At 39.1% G+C, this 25331-nt stretch overlaps 2 protein-coding genes across 3 annotated transcripts; both read right to left on the bottom strand.

Annotated features, from left to right (window-relative positions):
• Positions 1–2800: 2800 nt before the first annotated feature.
• LOC120464208 (guanylate-binding protein 4-like) lies at positions 2801–17306 on the bottom strand. 2 transcript variants are annotated; one of them, XM_089126898.1, is made up of 10 exons: positions 17149–17306; positions 15426–15618; positions 15202–15329; positions 14280–14389; positions 9350–9534; positions 8831–9073; positions 7416–7696; positions 5699–5911; positions 4948–5050; positions 2801–3691 (listed from the first exon to the last, which is right to left on the bottom strand). In XM_089126898.1, the coding sequence occupies exons 2-10, from the start codon at positions 15598–15600 to the stop codon at positions 3189–3191; spliced, it is 1941 nt and encodes a 646-aa protein (XP_088983024.1). In that variant the 5' UTR covers positions 15601–15618; positions 17149–17306; the 3' UTR covers positions 2801–3188. The 2 variants fall into 2 exon arrangements, with proteins under 2 accessions (XP_088983024.1, XP_088983025.1); XM_089126899.1 differs by lacking the exon at positions 17149–17306 and adding an exon at positions 16480–16503.
• Positions 17307–19343: 2037 nt separating this feature from the next.
• Positions 19344–24458, bottom strand: LOC148969305 (guanylate-binding protein 4-like). Its single transcript, XM_089126902.1, has 10 exons — positions 24280–24458; positions 23127–23319; positions 22910–23037; positions 22602–22711; positions 21978–22168; positions 21555–21797; positions 21176–21456; positions 20777–20989; positions 20564–20666; positions 19344–20128 (listed from the first exon to the last, which is right to left on the bottom strand). Exons 2-10 carry the CDS (start codon positions 23299–23301, stop codon positions 19686–19688), a joined length of 1887 nt encoding a protein of 628 aa, XP_088983028.1. The 5' UTR covers positions 23302–23319; positions 24280–24458; the 3' UTR covers positions 19344–19685.
• Between the last annotated feature and the right edge of the window lie 873 nt (positions 24459–25331).

Raw genomic sequence — 25331 nt, forward strand, 5'->3', positions numbered from 1 at the left:
TGCCTTTTTCTTTGAATACTGTTTTGACTCTGTTTTTTTGTATAGTAAGGGAGTTGAGGAAAGTTTGTGTTGTTTATTTCTTTTTGTTTGACCCTTCTTAGGTAAGTTAGAACTCCTCCAAAATTTAGTTAGTGGGTGGTTTTGTTTGTTGTTTTAGGCCTTGCTCTCCCCTGAGCCATTGCTCCCTAGGAACTCATGTTGTGTCCTTTTTTTTCCCCCTTATATATTGTTTGTAAATAAAAATCCTTTCTTTGACATTTATATTGTCTGGTGTCATCTTCACTCTGGGACGGAGGATTGAAGTGTGTTCTCGCCCATTCCTTTTGGCTTTTCCTTTTGTTACTTCCCCTTGCAACCCCTAGACGGTAAGGGGAACGTAACAGACAGGCATGAACTACATCAAGACTCAGTTGGAGCAGGAGCAGTGCCGTCAGAGCAGTCAGACCAGTCAGAGCAGCAAGAGGAGGAGGAGGAGGAGGACTACTTTGACATCATGAAAGACAATGTCCAAGAGACCTCAAAGCAGCTGGATGTATACCTGACCAGCTACCACCATGGTCGTTCTCAAATCAGTGCCTGCCGTGTACAGATTGTCGTTTAAGGTGAAACCGCCATTGCCTGGCTCTGCAGCCAGTGAGAGACTCTTCAGCTCAGCAGGGCAGATCTTTACCCCTTAAAGAGGCAGGCTCGGTTCAGAGAACTTTGAAAACCAACAACCTCAACAAAAAATATTGGTGATATGTTCACAGGTTGTTTTGTTTTTTGAGACTTGATGGAGACTAGAAACGGAGTTGAAATTCTGATGATGTGAAGAGCAGGGCTCCAGACTGCGAACAAATGGTTGACTTTTGCTAACTTTTTTCCTTCCGGTGCGACTAATTTTGTTAGCCATTTCTAATGCCAACAGGACATTGGCCAACTGATAAGAGCTACCTTTTATGTTGCATGTGAGAAACATCAGACGGCAAACGAAACGAAAGTGAAACAAAACTACACTACTTGTTTGAGCTCAGAACAGGTTCTACTAGCGGTTCGGCCGATCTGGATCACACGACACCGTTCCTACACAGCGCTGGGAGATCCAGTGAGAAAGTGTTTGAATTCACCACAGTATTAATAACATAAGATCTAGTTGGAAGCATTCAAATTTGGTTCAGAATTCTGTTATAAACCACAGATATCAGATCAAACAGCACTGATGTGGAAACCAAGAGAAACATTGTGCCATGAGTGACCAAGTTATAAAAGGCTTTATAGTCCAAAAATTAGGATGGATTAAATGTAACAATGCTAACTAACCATGATATTGTGGTAGAATGTTTTTTTTTTAAGTTATTCATGCGCAGAAGTCAGTCTCCAAGTCAGTCTCTTCATTGAAGAGGGCAGAGAGAGTGAGGGAAGCCCTTACTTGGTATTTTATACTTGGTAAGTGTTGCTTTCCCTATGTTGGTTATAGTGTATATTCAATTGCTAACTGCTATTGTACAGCAATAGAAGACATAACGCTTCAGAAATTAAATTACCATGTTTATTAAATTGCTTTGAACTAATTCATTATCTGGCTCTTTATTATAAAATAAAAAAGTACTAAAAATTAATTACAGATCAAGTGCAAAGAATCAGCATTTATGAAAAATAATTAAGCTGATTTTCAGACACTCGGAATAATTTCATTTTTTTAAATATTAAAATTTCACAGCAAAAATTGAAAAACATTTAACATTCCTGATCTCAACTATTTGATGCCATTTAGGCAGCAAATGGCATTTATAAATAATACTTCTGTAACAATTTAAAAATGATTTAGAAGTGACTGTTCTTTAAATTGTACACCTATTGAATTTGGGTTAAACAATTATGATAGCACTATTAATGACTACAACATTTTATTATTATTTATGTCCATTAAATGTTTGTTATAATCTTGGAACAACTGGATACATTACATACATAATCTTTGCATGCTGTTTATTTAAATAGCTACACTGACTTACACTACATTTTTAAGAATGAGTAGTACACTGTGGAATAATCCTTATGTTAAGGAAGGGAAAAAGCCCTCGTTTCGGGGACAATGGTTTAGAAGTGGAATACGTACCCTAAAAGATTTATTTAGTAATGATAAGCTTTTATCTTACTATAATTTAACTCTTTAGGCGCCAAGTTTTTTTGTTTTTTTTAATGCTGGATTTTGACATCAAAATTTCAAAAGCTTGTGGCTTGAAAGGGCTTAAAGATAGAGATCTACTGTAAATTATAAAAATGTTGGGGATGACTGAAAGTTTATGTGGGCTGTACATATACTCATCCAATTTGCATATTATGACATTATCAGGGGGCGGCCCTCTTGACTTTCATAATATTCAGGTAATAGCAGATATTGAATTATCTGTTTGAACTTATTTGCATGTTTTAGTTTTGAAGTCTCATTTTGAAGAAAACACTCTAAGGTGAAAGTCTATGTATCTTGTTGACTACTTTTAGCTCAGACATGCTGTAATCGGAGACGAAACGCAACGTTTCTCCTAGTTTGTTTACAAAGATTAAAGATGCACTTCGCGATTACTTCAGCAATCATTTGATCTGTTGTATTATGTCAATTAAATAAACCATATAGCAAAAATAGATAAATGACTTGCCTTTGTTCATCAAATTTGACCAATGCCATAAATAATAATTCATAGTCACACCTACGTTTGAACTTTTTAAACATTTAAATGATGCGATATGTAAAATGAATTAAAAAAATGATGGTTTTGTGTGAAAAGTAGAGGGTCTAAGCTTTGTAATGATTTCACTGTTAATGTTTCATTGATTTTAATTACACAATTCAAACCGGGTACCTGGTTTACGACCTTAACAGGTCGAAATTAGTCACATCAGTATCACATACTGAAAGAGAAACCACTACACAAGCTCTTGGTGCAGTGTGTATGGACAAGCACACGTCCACAAGTCATAAATACAAATATTATGACCAGAAGAAACATGTTTATCTGCCATTTAAAAAGAACATTGTATTGCTCAATATACCAAATGAAACAAAGATACAAAGCCATGTTGCTTTGGGGGATGAATATTCATTGTCTGACTTAAACTGTTCACTTAAAAAAACCACGACACACAAAAAAAACTTTTTTTCCCCAGGGAGTGTCTGACAGCTGGGTGTGACTCTAGATAGATTAGCTTCATTTACAGGGACACGGACCTGGGAGTAAAACACTGCTGAGACCGCCGAGGATCAGACGTAAGATTAGAGAGGAGGAGTCTGACTTAGGCCTCGGCATGCTCATGATTGCCTTCATATGCTCACTGTGTTGCCTCGTCATTAGCTTCATAGTCTCATCATGTCTTTTGTTCATGTTTTCAATCATATTTTTAAACAGCTGGTCACTTTTCATTTCTGCTTCTTTATTCTTCTTCCTGAAGTCCTCCATCTCTTTAGTCATCATGTCTGCCTTCTCCTTAAAGCCCTTCTCCAACAGATCCTTCTGCTCCCTCAGTTTGCTGTCCATGGCACGCTCAGCCTCCTCTCTCTGGAGCCTGATCTCCTCATCCATCTTCTCCCTCATCTGTCTCATCCTCTCTTCGTTACTCCGTCTCTCTGCTTCCATCTTCTCTTCCAGTTGTCGCTGCTTCTGTTCCTTGGTATTTATTTCCTGAGCCAGGAGAACAGCCTTATCTCTTTCCTCTGGAAGATATTGAGGCAAATGAAATAGTTTAATGGAAAGTGCACCCAAATTTCCAACCAATTTTGCTTTAGAGTTGTTGAAGAGAAAAGTCCTCAATCAAATGATAAATGTAACCAGACTGGTCAACCTACAGTAGAGTTGTTCATGTTCAAGCACAAATACATTACTGCATCTGTATTACTCAATACAAATTGGGGAAAATGGTAATATTCCCTATCATACAAAGTGCTGGAAGCTTTATCTGCGAGGCACATCTTAAAAATTGAAGAGTTCTGGATGATCCCAACCATGCATGATGGTTACAATGCGTCCAGTGCCTCCCTCTAGTAATACATTACTGCAAAAGTTAAAGGGTTAGTTCACCCAAAAATGAAAATTCTGTCAGTATTTGCTCACCCTCATGTTATTCCAACCCCGTAAGACCTTCGTTCATCTTCGCAACACAAATTAAGATATTTAAGATATTAAGATCGCTCCTGCATACTAGTCCATAGGCATCGAAAAGTCATTAAAGACATCGTTAAAATAGTCCAAGTGACTACAGGGGCTCAATCTTGTGCGCAAAAACAACAAAAATAACGACTTTATTTCAACTATTCGTTTATTTCTCCCTCTGAACGAGTCAGGTTACTAGTTTAATATCGTAAGCTTCTGTTATTGTACGTCACACGCATCACACACATGACCAGCGTCGGCCAATAGTGAGCCTACGTGTGACGTAGCTCTACGCAATCACACTACGTTAACTGACTACAGGCCCATGGAGAAGGAAGTGAATAGTTGAAATAAAGTTGTTTTTTTTTGTTTTTGCGCACAAAAAGTATTCTCGTCATTTGATAAAGTTAAGATTGAGACACTGTAGTCACTTGGACTATTTTAACGATGTCTTTAATGACTTTTAGATGCCATCAAGTGTCATTATGCAGAAGCAATCTTAATATCTTAAATATCTTAATTTGTGTTCCGAAGATGAACGAAGGTCTTACGGGGTTGAACAACATGAGGGTGAGTAAATACTGACAGAATTTTCATTTTTGGGTGAACTAACCCTTTAACTTTAAGCAGATGATCAGCCAGCCATGGGTATTGTGTACTGTTCTTCGAAACTAAGTGCTAAACAATATTTGGCATGCAAGACATGTATCAAATTGTTGGAATTTGTACTCTTGCAGCGGAAGCACAGATCACAGATGTACTGGCTTTCTCCGCTAGATGGTGCTGTCATTGCCTCATCCGGGATACAAAAGATTCTTACCCATAATCTTTTTCTCCTTCTCAGTCAGTTTATTGTCCGCCTGCAGAATGGCGTTAGAATCCACACACTTCTGCTTCAGAAACTCTTCAAGTGTGTCTTCTGCCTGTGGACATCACACATATGAGAATCTGAAAACTGCTACTACTACTATTAATGTTATTATGTTACTATGAGACTAGTACCACCACTACTACAACTAATGTTAATAATGATGAGTGTGAAGAGAATGCTCCTGCTAGTAATAATAAGATATGGTAACACTTTATTTTGTTGGTCCCCCAACAGACATTCGACTGACTACAGGTAACTTGGCGACTACAAGTAAACTTATTCTCCTAACCCAAAGCCCTAACACTAACCATAACCGTCTACTGTTTACAGTCTACTAACAGTCTAGAAATAACAGTCTACTGTTAACAGTAGTTGTAAAGTTATTTATAATAGGTAGAACGTCTAAAGTGACTATCGAAATAAAGTGTAACCTACGATAAAGCTAGGATCAGTTATATTGTGTCAAGCAATTTGATTTTACATTACAATCAATACATTGTCAAATGAAATGTTATAGCGGATCAGGTAGTTTTAGACCAGTGGTTTTCAACTCGGGGCCTCAGTTGATTTCTCTACCCTAATCCACTGTTTCCCATATTCTATGAACACATATTCTAGGAGAACATGACAAACCTCTAACAAACTGAAAACATCTTAAACCTGTGATGTTGCAGCAATTGTGTAAAATGTTGACACTCACCCTGACTCCTTTATTGGCTTGGATTTTGTATTCCTTTACAATGTCTTCAAGGTCCTGGGAGAAGAGAACATAACCACCAGATCTGGCATAAAATCCTTTCTTGAGTTTCCCTGTCATTGATGCAGAAAGCGTTGACAGGAGATTCTCGCATCTTTTTTTTGAAGCCTCCTCGTTTTGGCACAGGTGTTCTTCAAAGAGTTTATTAATGTCTTCCTGCAGCATCACACAAAATATTAGAAACAGAAACCTTTAAACACCATTTCACGAATTCACTCTATATACTGTCCCAGATAGCAAACTGACATTGAATCAACGTGGAGTTTTGCTCATCGAATTAAGGTTGAACCAACGTCAGACGCGTCATTCTTTCAAAACTAACGGAAAATCAACTTGAAATCAACGCGTTGTTTCAACGTTATGAAAGCAAACCAATTTTCGATTTTCATTTAGCTTTGAAGAATGCCGCGTCTGACGTTGGTTCAACGTTAATTCGATGAGCAAAATCAACGTTGTTTCGATGTCATGAGAGACGTCGTTTCCACGTTGATTCAATGTCAGTTTGCTGTCTGGGGTACCTCTTAATTTGTTGATGGGTTGATTAACTGAATGTGCTCCCCTCATGTTTATTTATCTGAACGTGCTTGTCACAAATTTGGTAAATAAAACATCATTTAGAGCAGTGTTGCCCAATCCTGCTCCTGCCCATCGACTGTCCTGCTCAGTTAGGGCGCTTTCACACTTGGTTCGATTGCCTGTTCCAAACCCGAGTTAGATTGCTCAATTTTGTAAAGAAATTGAAACAATAAATACCATTTTGTGGCTCTTCAATGTGTCGGAGAGATCGCTGTAGAGCTTCAGTTAAAACTGCTCGTGAACCGATCATCTCTTCCCTCTAGTTAATTTATAGCATCAAATAAACATGAATGAACATAAAAATTAATGTTGTTTTGAGAAAGACGTCAGTACAGTGCTCAACTTTTTCAAGTTCAAATCTTCCCATGTCAATGTACTATCTTTCCTGACTTTGTTGGACAAAATGGCGGATTATGATTGGTTAGATCGCCAGTGAATCAAACTCCCTGCGAAGGGTCAATTGCTCAACGAAAATATTGTTGTTTTGTCAACGAAAATATTACCTATGAAGCCAGATCAGAACTATTGTGCGAACCAATTATACAATGGCCCATTGAAAAAGAGCCAAAAAATAAAATAAAATAAATCATATTTTGGGAATAGTTTGCCCAAAAATTAAAATTCTGTTTATTTACATTTACTCCTTCTCGTGTTGTTTTAAACCTTTTCTTTCATTTGTGTAACATAAAATTAGATATTTTAAAGAAAGTTAAGTAATCAAGGCTGTTTTAGTCTAAAGTTTTTTTTTAAATAAAAACTTTATTTGATTCAACATTGAATTTATTATTTCTAAAGCTACTTTTTGTAATGTCTAATATATGTTTCTATCATTTAACACAATAATGACTTGAAATGATCTTTGGGGGTAATTTCTCAGCCAAATCAATGTGCAATTAATTTAATTAATTGACAAATTGTAATTACAATAGATAGATAGATAGATAGATAGATAGATAGATAGCTATATAGATAGATAGATAGCTATATAGATAGATAAATAGATAGATAGATAGATAGATAGATAGATAGATAGATTCTTGAATGATAATTTAATAGGAATTGTACATTATTAAGTAGGCATCACCTCTAGACATTTCATGAATATCCCTTCACTGTCCTTGAAGGAACGCTTCATGAAGGTTTGTGTCGCCGAGCTGCTGAGACGTTGGTGTTCTGAAGACACTTCCTTCAGTTCCAGAGGAAAGGAGTCCTTCAGCTTCTCCATTCCACTCCTGTAAACCTCAAGCCCCTCCTTCACTGCTGCCTCATTCTCAATCTTTGACATGGCGATCACAGCGTTCTCCAGAAATGGAACTTCACCACTGGAGATCGTGTCTACATATGTCCTCACCAGCTGACCAAGAACTTCAGGGAAGGAGAAGAGACAGACACAAGGAAATTAACTGGGCAGCTATAGATTATTAACATGCAGTCCAGAAAGTGTCATTAACAATGTCATAACTCATTTTATGCTAATAATTACAATTTGCAACTCTGAAGTTTAGGAGCTTGTATTGTGTCTCCCAGTTCAGTGCAACTGCATCACAAAGATGGAAGAAGATTTCGATGTAGAAATGAGTCGGTAACACTTTATTTGAAAGGGTGTGCATAGACTGACATGACACTGTCATAAACATGACATAACACCAGTCATGAACATGAAGGTGTCTTTATGAATGTTTATGACTGTTGTCATTAAGTGTCATTCAGTAAATTAGGACACTTTTAATGCAAAGTTGACATTGTTTAAAATGTCTTTGTTATGACAACTTGACATTAACAAAGACAAAAATGTCTTGATTATGACAATTATTATTATATGATTATTACTTGAGGTAAAGGGAAATATTAATGACACTGTTGTTAAAGCATTTGACAGTGTAATAACCCTTAATGACATCTTTATAACTAGTACAATGTGTTCCACTTTACTTGAGGACAAGTCAAATATTTATGTCACAGTTATAATGGTGTCATGACGGCCAAAGTTAAAACCAACCATAACATATGACAGGGTAATGTAAAGTTAACACAAAGCTAAATAAATTCTTTAAGTTTGATAATTAGACCTATAAAGACATTTTTGTCTTGGTTAATGTCAAGTTGTCATAACAAAGACATTTTAAACAATGTTAACTTTGCAATAATAGTGTCATAATTTACCGAATGACACTTAATGACAAAAGTCATAAACATTCATAAAGACTCCTTCATGTTCATGACAGGTGTTATGTCAGTCTTATGCACACCCCTTCAAATAAAGTGTTACCAATGAGTCTTTTTCCTCCTGCTGGGTATAGGGCATTACAGTGCAATGAGAACACAACCTAATAAAAAGAAACTTGTTGACAGCAGTTTAGCAGCAGCTACAGGAGAAATACATGTCTTGGTTACTACTGCTATTCACCTGTGTAACTGAATATATTAAGTTAATAATATATGAATGTTTATTTTGCTAATTTGTCACATTACATCATTTAATATATCCGATTGAATCACCTCTGCCTGTGACTGTGTGTCCATCTTTCAGCTTTTTCACTTCGCTCCTGTCAAAGATGAACTTGCAGAAATGATCTGAGACCTTCTGGAAATCTGGGGAAAGGTCAGCAGGATCTAAGCTCTCCAGGCGAGACACCTTCTCTGGGTTGGTTGGAAACGGGAAAGTAAAACACTTCCGGGATGGGAAATAATTTCGGATACATTCCCGTGGAAGGTTGAACTCTTTAACGGTTCTTGAAGTGCCTTTAAAAGATACGAAACACCTTTTTGTCAAAGAGGTTAGTCAAAATACAGTGTTGCTTGTAAATAGCTATACCCTTTTGCTTTTGGTTGCCTGATTGCTTGAAGAGAAATTAGATTATTTTTTTAAGTTATTATTCCCAGGGTCAGTGATATTTTCTAAAATTGTTCCTAAAACAGACTCTGACCTTCAAATCAGGGTTTATTTTGTGATTCTGGCTGGCTGAACAGTATCTCTTAGACACATCAGGTCATTTAAAAGCTCAATTTAAATCTTACCTGGTTTCAGCGTCAAGGCATAGTCTAAGTATTGGTCCTCAGTCACGTCTTTCCCATTGATTTTGTTTTCCAGGGTGAAGTCCCTCACGGCCCAGATGAAATTAGGAAAGAACTTAACAAACTCTGCGTCTTCATCCTCATCAGATGATTTGACCTTTATAAACTCACTCAACTCTGTGACATATCTGGCAGTGGTTTAGGTTTGAATACTAAGGTAACAGAAAACATAAAGAAAAACTATCTGGCAGGGAAATCACTGGCATATAGCAGTCCATGATGTTGTATGTGGAGCGTCCATGAGTAAAAAAGGCATCTGTAATACATGTCATCTTTTTTGTCATCAGAAGCCCATTGATTTTATGTTGAGCGTCTACACCTCGTGGTTCAGGTCCGAGAGAGGAAGGCCAGTTCTTCCCTTGCTATAGAGCAGGGCTGTCCAATTATGTTCCTGCAGAGCCACTGTTCCTGTCCTGTCCTCTTGTTTAGCTCCAACACCAATTAAAGTCCCCGTGAACCGGAAGTTGCAAACGATTTTTCTCCAGCGCTGTGACGTATTTCCAAGTGAAAGGGAATATTGAACAGAGGGCAGGGTTTTACTCTAGCGCTCCTCCTCTCCATCTCTCGCTTATAGCAAACTAACGGTTTGAGGGGAGTGGTTACGCGTTTCCGCACCCAAGCTGTGAAACCTACTGTACGTCATCAGAAAAAGAAACCGTTCCAGACCGGAAGTAACTTTTCAGATTTTGATTAAAGATTACCAAGGTAAAACATTTTTTTTATATATATTTACCAGTGGTGGAGGAAGTACTGAATCTCAGTACTTAAGTAAAAGTACAAATACCCAGATAAATATTTACTTTAGTAAAAGTAGAAGTAACACAATGACAACCATACTTAAGTAAAAAGTACTTTATTTTAAATGTACTTTAAGTATTAAAAGTAAAAGTACTTGCATAACAATTTATTATCTTAATGTCTATTTTCTAATGATTAATAAAACATTTAATTCTAACTCATTCAACCTAGTAGCCTACTCCTATAATGATGTTCAATAATGATGGAAAAAAATGGCACCATTTCTGAAACAAGCTTGCAATTAGGCAATATACACATCATGCTTATGATCCTTACTATATGTTAATAACTATGTTTGGCAGTAAACGAGATTAATTTATGGTGTAATTCTGAACCTCTTGGCTTGCCATAATCCTAATCAAACCAAACATATATTACACACGGTGTGTTTCCTATGCACGTAAAAACAAATTTTCGCGTATGAGTTGCACGATAAACACACTGCGTATGAGGCGCATTTAGTGTGACCGGGTTGATATACTGTATCTATGGCAACCAAACGTCACTGGTGAGACAAACGTGCAACGAACGGACGGTCAGATTACGTTTTGGCAGGGGAAAAACTGATCAGAAAATGTAACGAAAATGTAACAGAAGTTGTAGAAATGTAGTGGAGTAGAAAGTATAATAATTGCTGCAAAATGTAACGAAGTAAAAGTAAAAAGTAGGCACTATTTATTGTACTTAAGTAAAGTAAAGATACGTGAAAAATGTACTTAAGTAAAGTAACGAAGTATTTGTACTTCGTTACATTCCACCACTGATATTTACTTGCACGGATTAATTGTTCACCACAAGACTAGTAATATGCGCTAACAAAGTAAATAGGTTCAATTTTGATTTCACGGGGACTTTAAACACACCTGAACCAGGTAATAAAGGTAGGCATACTAGAAACTTCCAGGCAGTGTTTGGAGAGGCAAGTTGGAGATAAACTCTGCAGGACAGTCAGTCGGTCTAGTGCTGCACAATTAATCATATCGCAATCGCGATGTCAAGCCCATGAGATTATATGACGCAAAATCCTACAATTTTATGAAACAATAAATGCATAAATAAAAACAACCCATTCTCTCTATATCGCTAATAGAAAGAAGACCAGTCAGTCAGTTTCAGTTTAGGTGAAGATGATGCCGAGCAGAAGGACACTGAACTGCTGGCCAGCAAAAATTCAACCTCTGTTATAGACCCTTTTACAGCCCACGTGATCAAACAGTTGCGCGTGCATTTTGGCAATGGAAGTGGTGTTGTTTCCCACTGGCTCTAACGTGTTAGCAACTCCAAAAGTTTAGAAAAACGGTTTCCCAGCTTCAAAATGTCTGGTTGTTGCATTTACGGTTACACTAATCAATATTCCACCAAGGGGCTTAAGTTTTATAGGATTCCAACAGGATCACGGCCGTTTCAGAAGAACCGGTGGCGCCTGTGGCTGCAGGCGATTAAACGTGTTGATTGGAGCGAGGACATAATAAAAATCCGCTCACGTATCTTGACACGCTGCTGATTCTCACCATACTTCCGTTGCCAATATGCGCGCGCATAAGTTGTCATCATTGTGTACAAACTATAAAAGGGTCTATATGACGATATTTTGGCTAAAAGATAACCAACACTGAGCAGAGAGAGCAGGGCTGCTAACTCACTCATTCAGTGCGAGACTCACGCATTTGACAATTTTCATACGCTCTCACGCCTCACATCCATTTTCTCACTTTCTCACAATTGCAGAAATTGCGAAGCAAAGAGGACACCGACATCGACAGACTAGACAGAGCAGGTTACTTTTATCAGCACTCAGATTCTGTCAATTTTATTCACAAAATTCAAACAATAGGGTTTTGAATTGGATTGAATTGTATGAGGCATTTATATAGCATTTTCGTACTACTGTACACCCAAAGCGCTTTACAATCATATCAGGGGATCTCTCCTCAATCAAGTGCAGCATCCACTTGGTTTTGGCGCTTGTAAATGTGACGTTACAGATCATGGTCGTGAACCGAACATCTTTTACCCTTTACCAGTTAATAGTAAATAAACGCGAATGAACAATGTGTTGAAAGATACAGTTCAACTTACCCAAATGTTTATGCCTTGTACATAATATCGATCAATCAGTGTTTTTCAACCGCGTAAATAAAACAGCTAGAGAACAATGCGTCACATAACGTTATATTTACCCGTGCCATTTTATAGCACGTTAGTTGGCTAGACAAATTAAATAGAGGAGTATTTGACTAAATATGTGCACTATATTAAATATTTATAATATTTTTACTTTTATCATTAAAATATTGTAACGTTATTATAGCCTAGTAAAACCACATTATGTTTAATTTAAGTTGTTAAGTTTAATCTTTTATACCAGCTGACAGGGCTTTCTGCATGTTTACAGCATTAGGTGAGATATTTTTTTTCATCCCGTCAATCAGCGGATTATTATGCAAAAGAAACCTCTGCAGGGTGATAAAAGACTACACTGTGTAATTATCCATTATGCGGCTACTTGTCAGATAAGTAAATAATTGAACACAAAATACCAATTTATTATCTCAAAATGACGCTGTAAACGCTTCTGTTATCAGTTTTTGTTGTTGTGCAATAACACACCACAAGATGGCGCAATTTAATCAGAATTGAGTACTGCAGGGAGCCATGTAGAAATATACACTCACCGGCCACTTTATTAGGTACACCTGTCCAACTGCTCGTTAACACTTAATTTCTAAGCAGCCAATCACATGGCGGCAACTCAGTGCATTTAGGCATGTAGACATGGTCAAGACAATCTCCTGCAGTTCAAACCGAGCATCAGTATGGGGAAGAAAGGTGATTTGAGTGACTTTGAACGTGGCATGATTGTTGGTGCCAGAAGGGCTGGTCTGAGTATTTCAGAAACTGCTAATCTACTGGGATTTTCACGCACAACCATCTCTAGGGTTTACAGAGAATGGTCCGAAAAAGAAAAAACATCCAGTGAGCGGCAGTTCTGTGGGCGGAAATGCCTTGTTGATGCCAGAGGTCAGAGGAGAATGACCAGACTGGTTCGAGCTGATAGAAGGGCAACAGTGACTCAAATAACCACCTGTTACAACCAAGGTGGGCAGAAGAGCATCTCTGAACGCACAGTACGTCGAACTTTGAGGCAGATGGGCTACAGCAGCAGAAGACCACACCGGGTGCCACTCCTTTCAGCTAAGAACAGGAAACTTGAGGCTACAATTTGCACAAGCTCATCGAAATTGGACAATAGAAGATTGGAAAAACGTTGCCTGGTCTGATGAGTCTCGATTTCTGCTGCGACATTCGGATGGTAGGGTCAGAATTTGGCGTCAACAACATGAAAGCATGGATCCATCCTGCCTTGTATCAACGGTTCAGGCTGGTGGTGGTGGTGTCATGGTGTGGGGAATATTTTCTTGGCACTCTTTGGGCCCCTTGGTACCAATTGAGCATCGTTGCAACGCCACAGCCTACCTGAGTATTGTTGCTGACCATGTCCATCCCTTTATGACCACAATGTACCCAACTTCTGATGGCTACTTTCAGCAGGATAATGCGCCATGTCATAAAGCTGGAATCATCTCAGACTGGTTTCTTGAACATGACAATGAGTTCACTGTACTCAAATGGCCTCCACAGTCACCAGATCTCAATCCAATAGAGCATCTTTGGGATGTGTTGGAACGGGAGATTCGCATCATGGATGTGCAGCCGACAAATCTGCGGCAACTGTGTGATGCCATCATGTCAATATGGACCAAACTCCCTGAGGAATGCTTCCAGCACCTTGTTGAATCTATGCCACGAAGAATTGAGGCAGTTCTGAAGGCAAAAGGGGGTCCAACCCGTTACTAGCATGGGGTACCTAATAAAGTGGCCGGTGAGTGTAGATGAATGATGTACATGGTCAGTACACCGCATGGGCAATGAGTCTACACCAGGTGTGAGCGGTGCGACAAAACAAAATAAAATTGAACCCATTTATGTTCAATCTGTTATGATTGGTGGAGCTAATAAATATGCACAATGAGGAATAATTTTGAAATGAAGACTATACTGAACGAAAGGATACTGCAGTTCTTCTATGGCCCTGTTGTCGATCGTCCCTCGGCTGTTCAGGACTAGAGTGCTACTCAGAAGGACGGCCAGAGAGAAGATCTTGGTGTCATGCTTTGAGTCCCCCTGAGACAGATTGGATACAATCATTTGACAAAGAACGACATGACAAGTGTGTCACTACACAACTACACAAACCCCTGACAGTATAGTGGAACTATGCACACCCTGGTGGATAAAATGTGTCAGAAACTACCACACGAATGGTTATTGATGTCTGGCTTGTGGACATTGTTCTTTTGAACTGGTTCTTTTCTGTGAACTGGTCTCTCAAATATGTCCAACACCTCAACTTGAAATTAGTGATATTGTCAAGGCATATTGTCATATTGTCAATTAGTGATATAAGGGCCCTGACGCATCAAGCTGATGTAAACCCAGACAGCAAACTGACATTGAATCAATGTGGAAACGACGTCTCTCATGACATTGAAACAACGTTGATTTTGCTCATCGAATTAACGTTGAAACCAACGTCAGACGCGGCATTCTTCAAAGCTAAATGAAAATTGAAAATTGGTTTGCTTTCATAACGTTGAAACAACGCGTTGATTTCAAGTTGATTTTCCGTTAGTTTTGAAAGAATGACGCGTCTGACGTTGGTTCAACGTTAATTCGATGAGCAAAACAATGTCAGATCAACGTTGTTTCGATGTCATATTTCCACGTTGATTCAATGTCAGTTTGCTATCTGGGAAAGGATTAGCAGCAATGAAAGCTGACTGTGTCGTTGCCCTGCTTTCGATGGAACAGGATTTCTAAACACATTTGCTACTTTCAGCTATGATTGTAAATGCTAAAAACTTAAACTTTAGCTTTCTCATCAAAGGTTCTGATGTATGCTTTATCACAGTATATCTTACAGGATGTTACGTCACCTTGTCCACGTCTCCGAGTCCCTCCGTGTCCAGCAACACCAGAGTGGTTCCTGCTTTAGTGGGGTGAGACACACACCACATCCAGATGCCCTTCGTCTTGGACTCGATGGTGCTGCCCAACGCAAATCCTGATGACACATCAAAAAAAAAAAAAAAAAAACAGACTTGTATGCATATGCCGGCATGATGTTTCTCTTAAGCGTCCGGATGCTCTCGGCGCTAACCTGTTTGTTTCCCTGCGAGGCGGTTCATCAGGTAGGACTTCCCGGTGCGGTAGAGACCCACCACGGCCACCACCACCACTGGCTGCTGGATCTGCGTCAGGATCTGTAGTGCTGACTCCTGCACACACAGCTTCCCATCTGACCCAGTGTCAACCAAGCAGACTGGTTTATCCATGACCACTGGAGAATACAGCTGTCCAACAGATACACACATTTAACATCTTTCAAGCTACTGCAGTGGGTAACACTTTATTTAATAGTTCATTTTAGACATTCTACTAACTATAAGTAACTTTGCAGCTACATGTCCACTAACTGTCATTATAGTGTTAGTAGATTAATATTTGCGAACACTTTACTTTGTTGGTCCCACAATAGTCTACTGACTAAGTAATTTGGCAACTACAAGTCAACTTATTCAACCAACCCGAACCCTAACACCTAACGTTAACTCCAGTATACCATAGCTGCCAACTCTCACGCATTGGCCGTGAGACACCCGCATTTGATTGGTTTCACACGCTCACACGCCACACCCCCGATTTCTCACGCTGAAGTGTCAACCCTCCCGTTTTTCCGGGTTTCTCACGTATTTTAGCTCTTTTACTGTCTTCCCATGTTAGTATTTCCCGTAAAATATCTCGTATTTTTACACTCTGATTGTGTGAGACGTACAAGCTCGTCCTCGGATGCGGTTCCGCGCGCTCTGTAACACAAGCTTTGCACACAGCTCGAAGTGAGGTCTTGCCGGTCTTGCGCACCCAATGTCACCCACGTCATTTTTACCGCGCTCGTGCAGACGCGTCGAGTATAAACAAGGCTTTCTCCATGTCAGCGCGCGCAGAGACCTCTCCCAATCATCTCCAGGCAGCAGAAGCAGCCTCCCCGTTTCCCTCGTAAGCTGATCGTAGTATTTAAACATTCTCTATGGTATTTTTTTAATGACACAGTGCTCTTTCTCACACATATGTGGGCTAGTTCTAATCTTTTTAGACTTTTTGATTAGTGCTTTATTTTTAAAGTTTGTGAGTAAGAATCGTGAGGTAAAAAACACCTTATTTTGGGGATGGTTCCCGGGAAATCTCCCTTTGATGTTGACAGCTATGGGTCGCTATGCCCCCCCCCCCCCCCCCCCCCCGGCAACAGAACAGATCTCACGCCAAGAAAAACTCACACGTTGGCAGGTATGAGTATACATATACTCTAATGAGAGTTAGTTGACATGTAGTTGCATGTCTAGAGTGGACTTTCGAAATAAAGTGGAACTGCAGTGTAGAAGTAAAAGCCTAAGATGGGTTGAGAAATATTCCAGTAATTCTACAGTACACAACACCAGATTGGCAGCTTTTACTTTTTGTTTGGACACACACACACACACATAGAAAGAGAAACAAACAAAGGCCACAGAATATACTGACTTATATACATCTATAAACATACCAAAATAAACCATATATTTCAACAGAAGCAGACATACACACTCACATAATGCACACATACACCACAAATGACACAGAGACATGGTCCTAAATTTATCAAAAGATGTCAGGGTGTAGAGTTAAAACACACACACACACACACACACGCACACACACACACATTTATATATGACTTGATTTATATATGGTGACTCTCCTAATGTGTAATAGCTTTTATGCGAACCTAATGATGTTGTATCAGTTGTAATACTCATGTAACCCATGGATGAAGGAACTTCACTTACCCTTTTGCTTAACTTAACTTCAGTTGCTCGATCTGAGTTGTATACATGTTGAAGCTTGCTGACATTCTATCTGTATTTCCTCAGACACTCCTCCAGGTCCGGCCTCTTAAAGCTGATTGGTCTAGAGTAAGTTAGGTGATTTCCATGGTCTCTCAGTAAATCAGTGGTTATTCCCTGAGGCTGACTTACATGTCAAGTCAAGTCAAGTCACATTTATTTATATAGCGCTTTTCACAATACAGATTGTATCAAAGCAGCTTCACAGTGATAACATGAAAGTAGCACAACACAGATCAACAACATTGCTAAACACTAAATAACCCCAACTGAGCAAGCTCAAAGCAAGCCAAAAGCAAGGCGACAGTGGCAAGGAACCAAACTCCATCAGATTGGATGGAGAAAAAACCTTGGGAGAACCCAGGCTCAGTCGGGGGCCAGTTCTCCTCTGGCTTACATTCATATTGTTTAAATATAAATATTAAATATAAATATTGTTTATGAATCAAACGGCGCCATAACATATCGCAGGCGTTGAGTCGTCTCTTCACAGGCGTTGAGTCGTCTCATCACAGGCGTTGGGGCATCCGAAATCCCCGTGAGAGGCTGGACACAAAACTGGACCTGACGAACGCCATTTTTCTCGGGACAAGCGTCCCGAGATAACAGCAGAAAGGCAGATGGGAAATAATTAGCATAGCTGATGTTCATAATGATTTCCGTTATAACTCACAAACTCTCCATCCACATCCACTTTTATTGCACAATAAATTGCAATGCTCAGTTTAACTTTTGGTTTCACTTCAAAATCAGCAACTGTACAATGTGTTAGCAAACACAAGAACTTGTGGTCTTCCCAAAATGTGCAACCACATGATCTGTGGATTTTTTCCCCTTATGAAATTAACTGGAAATTCCTGTCTGACTCTCCTGGTTATCAGACAAAACATGTTTACCTGTGACTCAATCAGTAGTGCATGACCAATACAATGCAAAGGTCAAGAGTCAGGGAAGCTCTTTTACTCAAACATTCCCTAACATAGTGTTCAATATGTTTACTGTTCAATATAATGATTGCATTAAAACCTTGATACAAATACCAACCTTGCCACATATACAACAACAGATTACATTTACATGAATTCATTTACTAGACACTTCAGGAGGACAATGATATGCAAGTGCTATGACCCTTCCCAGTTTAATGTAGGCTATAGATATAGAATAGAAGATAAAGTGGTAAGATTAATGGATCAAGTGTTGCCGTTTCTTAAAAAATGGCTACGGACTGAGCAGCTTTGGTTGAGTTAAGCAGGTCATTCCACCGGCAGGCAACAGACCAGGAAAACATCAGAGAAAGAGATATAGTGCCTTTTTGACATACACATGGAAAGAGACTAACGCAGTTGGTATTTCCTCATTATGTTGCAAATTCTGACTACACTGACACAACCCAGCCAACACAGTCATGTGGGGCCCACATTGGTTTGACCTGGGCTGTCTAACTGGGACCCAGCCAGTTTTGTCCAAGGTTTCCATGGTGGCCCCAGATGGGTTTGCCCAGATGAAATGAACACTGCTCAGTGTGCGCACTACAGGCTGTTAAATGTAACACTGAATCAGTGTTGGAGTTAATGAAATAATTAATTGATTGAATAATGATTAAGCATTATTGATGAACACCTGATTTTAATAAGCAGAATCACTGAAGACAAGAGAAACACAAGAACTACTTGCAGCCTCAGCCTTAAATGAAATCAACTGCAGATACAGTACATTAAATCTCATAAGATCTGATTACACAACTCCACAAACAGCATTACCAGCTTCACTTATTACTAACCAGATTTTCTTTTTTACTATTTAAACCTGACTCAAATTAGTAAGATCATATGATCCTCAACTTACTGTTATGGAACCAATTTAAGCGCGGATGTTTAGCTCGGCTCATTCAAGTCAGGTTTTGAACTTTAATCCCCGCTTTTCTAAGCGGCTTTTATGAAACAGCCCCTAGGTCTTTTGTGGCTCTTCGAAGCAATCCTGTCAAATGTGTTTTCAACTACATCTGAAAGTGGTCGATAGTGGACAAGTTCAAAACATTTTAGACTCTATTTACCCCTGTATTTAGCATCATCCACTTGTGATCCAAATGACTAAAGCAAATTTTACACACACAGAGAAATACCGAGAACACAGAGAATTTTTTTTAATACAATCGGTTTATTTTGATGCTTACATGGAATGCCAGATTAACTATTGAATCACTATGAACCTTTTTTGTCACTGTTTATAATTACTTACCAATGTCAAATAAACATATAATTATGATAGATCAAGGATCATTTACACTGGACACACAAAACACACAAAAATGAATCGCAATTTTCCAAATCTATCACTGAAGTTTGTGCAAAGATAGAATGAGAACAATTGTATTGTTTTATTGTTAGATTATACCTTTATATATACTGTGATTTCACTGTGAAATTATATGCATCTGATAAGTAAATTCTGATGAGTGATCACAGAATATAAGCATTTTACAAGATACAACATCCGTCTGAAGACTCTGCGTTCATCCGCTTGATGGCCTCCATCTGTTGTTTATGTTGGTTCATCAACATAGCCATAGACTCCTCATTTCTCTTGTTGGAGTTTTCGAACATCTGTGCAAACTCTTCAGCTCTACTACTCTCAGCTTCAGCATTCTGTCTCTTAAACTCATCCATCTCCTCACTCATCCTGTCTGCCTTCTCCTTAAAGCCCTTCTCCAACAGATCCTTCTGCTCCCTCAGTTTGCTGTCCATGGCACGCTCAGCCTCCACTCTCTGGAGCCTGATCTCCTCATCCATCTTCACCCTCATCTGTCTCATCCTCTCTTCGTTACTCCGTCTCTCTGCTTCCATCTTCTCTTCCAGTTGTCGCTGCTTCTCCTCTTTAGCTTTGATTTCCTGCATCAGGAGGGCTGCTTTCTTTGTTTCCTCTAGTCATTTGTTGACAAAAAGAAAAAAAAGGAAACGTTATTATACTCAAGACTCAAACTATGTGATTAAGAGTCTATTTTGGTGTAAGACATAAAAAATATTGACTTTATATATGATTCACGTATTAATGAACATTTTAAGATGAACACTTCATTCTACTTTCAACTTCCAAAAAGATTATTTTCATCTAAGTAGCACTCTTTTCAAAGAAAATGGACTGCTGTTGTTATTGCGGGGGGTGCCATTCTTGGACACTTGAAACACCCTTGGACCCTAACCCAAAATAATAGGCTGTTGCTTCATCTTGTCCATGTGTCCTTCAGTCTCCATCAGCATTCTCACAAGTACCTAAACCTTTGAGCACCTCTTTCACAAATAGTCTGGTATGAGCTTACAAACAGGAAAAATGGGATTTAAAGGTTTAAGACTCTCACCCTTAATAATTTTTTCCTTCTCGCTCAGTTTTTTGTCAGCCTGCAGAATTGCTTTTGATTCCACAGACTTCTGCTTCAGAAACTCTTTCAGGACCTCTTCAGCCTATTAATTACAGACACATTAAGCAAAAAAAACAAAAACAAAATATATATATAATTATGATGATGATCATATTTCTGGAATGTGCAGTATATGTATAGAAGTGGCAAGACCTTGACTTCTTTATTGGCCTGGTTGTTATAATTCTTCACAATGTCCTCCAGATCCTTGCAGAAGAATTCATAGCCACCAGGTTTGGCATAGAAGCCTTGTTTGAGTTTTTCTGTCATTGGTTTCGAGAGGGATGTCAAGAGATCCTCACATCGTCTCTTTGAAGCTTGCTCGTTTTGGCACAGGTATCCATCAAAGAGTTTATTAATGTTTTCCTATAAAAACACAATTTCATCTACGTATACTCTGACATCTCTTCATACCAGTAAGTATTCAGAACCAACAAAGGGCCAGAAGAGAGATTACATTTTTCAGTTGTTTGCCAGTGTTACTGAGTCAACAGTTCACTGCATCATCCTAAATTTACTGAAACTGAAAATCTATGTAGAGATTCGGTCTACCTCAAGAGTTTTCAGGTACTTCCCATCAGTGTCTCTGAAGGAACGCTTCATGAAGACCTGTGTCGCCAAGCTGCTGAGACGTTGGTGTTCTGAGGACACATCCTTCAGTTCCAGAGGGAATGAGTCCTTCAGCTTCTCCATTCCACTCCTGTAAACCTCAAGGCCCTCCTTCACTGCTGACTCATTCTCAATCTTTGCCATGGCGATCACAGCGTTCTCCAGACACGGCACAGCCCCACTGGAGATGGTGTCCACGTACATTTTTGCCAATTGACCCAGAACTTCAAAGAAGGAAAGAAGTCAAACAACATGATACGGGAAATGTATTGCACAACAGACAGTCATCTGTAAGTTCATGCAAACTCTATTTTTGAGTAACCTCTGCCAGTGACTGTGATTCCATCCTTCAGCTTCTTCACATGGCTCTTGTGAAAGACAAACTTGCAGAAACGATCTGTGATATCTAGGAACTCAGACGAAAGATCAGCAGGACCCAAGAGCTCCAAACGAGACACATTCTCTGGGGCGGTTGGAAACGGGAAAGTGAAGCACGTCCTGGAAGGGAAGAATTTTTGGATGCACTCCCTGGGCAAGTTGTGCTCCATCACCTTTTTTGATGTTCCTAAAACAAATTAGCACATGTTGTAGCTCCTCTCAATTCAAGCATGAGTATTATCCAATAAATTATGAATTTTAAAAGACTAATACAAAAGATCTGTTGGCAAAAACTAGTCACATAACTCATTATGACAGTGATTGTCAGGACTCTTAAAATAATCTTTTTGAACTATTATTAAATTACCATGTTTCAGCTTCAGAGCAAACTCTAGGTACTCATTCTCTGTTGCGTCTTTGCCATCGATCTTTCTCTCAAGGGTGAAGTCCCTCACAGCCCAGATAAAACTAGGGAAGAACTTCACAAACTCGCTTGAATCGTCCTCGTCCACATCTGATGATTTGACCTTTATGCACTCTGTTAGTTCAGTAACATATCTGACAGTTTGTTTAGGTATGAACACAAAAAGACGGTCAAACAACACAATTCATAGTTTAAAAAAAAACAGGTTTGTCATTCAATGAAGTACTAAGCAAATTCTCAACACAGGTGCTAAATACTTTAACATCTACATGTATTCATAGCCTAGTTATAAAGGAAGCAGTCAAATGTAGATAAGTAGGTGGAGATATAGGCAAGTAGATGAAAATAAGTACCCTCTGTCTTCGGTCTTTCTCAGATAAACACATACAGAAATCCAATGCACTTCCTCATAGACTGTCCACACATATGGCAATAAAATGTATGTTTAGCACCTTACAAAAAGGGACATCTCCTTGTTTTGATTACTAAGTTGTGCTGTATTTGTTCTCATTTATAAAAACAATCTGCTAAATGACATAATAGTTATCTAAACTGCCGGAAGGATACTGCAACTCCTCTACAGCCCTGTTGTCAATCGTCCCTCGACTGTTGTAGACCAGAGTGCTGCTCAGTAACACAGCCAGACAGAAGATGTTGGTGTCATGCTTTGAGTCTCCCTGGGAAAGACAAAGTCAATCGTGGAGTTAGAAAAACTGGAGATTAATTCTAAATTAAAATTTTAAAACGTTAAATCGGCGCAAATTAATCTTTAAATAGGGTGACCAGACGACCCGTTATTCCTGTGACACTACCGTTTTCCAGCTATATTTTTGGTGTTTGTCCCACATTTTTCAGTACTTTGGTTTTTACGTCACCTTGTCCACGTCTCCGAGTCCCTCCGTGTCCAGCAGCACCAGAGTGGTTCCTGCTTTAGTGGGGTGAGACACACACCACATCCAGATGCCCTTCGTCTTGGACTCGATGGTGCTGCCCAATGCGAATCCTGATAGTGACACACCATAAAAACAAAGACTTGTATGCATATGCCGGCATGATGTTTCTCTTCAGCGTCCGGGTGCTCTCGGCGCTAACCTGTTTGTTCCCCTGCGAGGCGGTTCATCAGGTAGGACTTCCCGGTGCGGTAGAGACCCACCACGGCCACCACCACCACTGGCTCCTGGATCTGCGTCAGGATCTGTAGTGCTGACTCCTGCACACACAGCTTCCCATCTGACCCAGTGTCAACCAAGCAGACTGGTGTATCCATGACCACTGGAGAATACAGCTGTCCAACAGATACACACATTTAACATCCTTCAAGCTACTGCAGTGGGTAACACTTTATTTAATAGTTCATTTTAGACATTCTACTAACTATAAGTAACTTTGCAGCTACATGTCAACTAACTGTCATTATAGTGTTAGTAGACTGTCTAATTAATATTTGCTAACACTTTATTTTGTTGGTCCCGGAATAGATATTCTATTGACTTTAAGTAATTTGGCAACTACAAGTCAACTTATTCTACTAACCCGAACACCTAAACTTAACTCCAGTATACATATACTCTAATGAGAGTTAGTTGACATGTAGTTGCATGTCTAAAGTGGACTATCGAAATAAAGTAGAACTATAGTGTAGAAGTAAAAGTCTAAGATGGGTTGAGAAATATTCTTGTAATTCTACAGTACACAACACCAGAGGAGCTTTTCTTTTTGTTTGGAGAAGTTTCTGTAAGGGTTTCTCATGTCATATTAACAAACACACACATACACACATAGAAAGAGGAACAACCAAAATGCACAGAATATACTGATTTGTACATATTTAAATATACTAATAAAACCCAGATCCTTCAACACATGCAGACATCAGCACTTAAATAGTGCACACATACACACATTACGCAAGCACACTGAATGAGACAAAAATGCTGTAACAAAAAACCTTTGTGTCCAGCTAAAATTTCAACCCCAATTCAAACTTCTCTGGTCTATTACTTTACTGGGTTTAGTTCATGAACAAAGACGTTTGAAGCTGTAACAAGACATGGCCCTAAACATTATCAAGACATGCCAAGGCACAGAGTTCAATCATACACATACACGCGCACACACACACACACACATTTATTTATGGCTTATGGTGACTCTCCTAATGTGTAATAGCTTTTATGCTAACCTAATGATGTTTCCTATCAGTTGTAATACTCATGTAACCCATGGATGAAGGAACATCACTTACCCTTTTGCTTAACTTAACTTCAGTTGCTCGATCTGAGTTGTATACATGTTGAAGTTTCCAGAGATTCTATCTGTATTTCCTCAGACACTCATCAAGGTCCGGCCTCTTAAAGCTGATTGGTCTAGAGTAAGTTATCAGTGTTTCCCAACCCTGTTCCTGGCGGCACACCAACACTGCGTGTTTTCTTTGTAACCCTTATCAAACACACCTGACTCAACCCATCAGCTCATAATCAGGTGGGTTAATGAGCTGATGAGTTGAATCGGGTGTGTTTGATTAGGGAGACAAAGAAAACACGCAGTGTTGGTGTGCCGCCAGGAACAGGGTTGGGAAACACTGTGCTAACACATTGTAAAGTTCCTGATTTTGAAGTGAAACCAAAAGTTAAACTGCACTTTGCTATTTATTGTGCAATAAAAGTGGATGTTCATCAGCCTCAGGGAATAACCAGAGAGACCTTGGAAATCACCTAACTCAGTGTTTCCCAACCCTGTTCCTGGCGGCACACCAACACTGCGTGTATTCTTTGTAACCCTTATCAAACACACCTGACTCAACCCATCAGCTCATAATCAGGTGGGTTAATGAGCTGATGAGTTGAATCGGGTGTGTTTGATTAGGGAGACAAAGAAAACACGCAGTGTTGGTGTGCCGCCAGGAACAGGGTTGGGAAACACTGCTCTAGAATAAGGTATTAGTGAACTTTCTGTGCTTTCAGCGGTGTTGACATATTGGAAAAATCACATAGCCTACTACTATTTATGAAGATATAAAATTAAAGCTAATGTAAGTGATTTTGGGAAGCAGTCCAACTGTGTAGATATTAGCACAAATGTTAACTAATATCACTTTGTAGAAGCAATATATAACTTGTTTATTTAACTACTATCAAAGTTTCTCGTTTAGTTTAGTGTGTGCTCCTCCTAAAATATTATGTGTATGAAGTTTTGTTATAAAGGCTTGTAGAGGATTGATCATGACAGTCATTGACCGGGAGAAATGTATCATGCAGAATCAGCACCTCTGTAAAGTAGATCACCTTTAGAATATGT

This window comes from Pimephales promelas, chromosome 24 (genome assembly GCF_988280905.1).
Source record: "Pimephales promelas chromosome 24, fPimPro1.hap1.1, whole genome shotgun sequence".
Classification (NCBI taxonomy): Eukaryota; Metazoa; Chordata; class Actinopteri; order Cypriniformes; family Leuciscidae; genus Pimephales; species Pimephales promelas.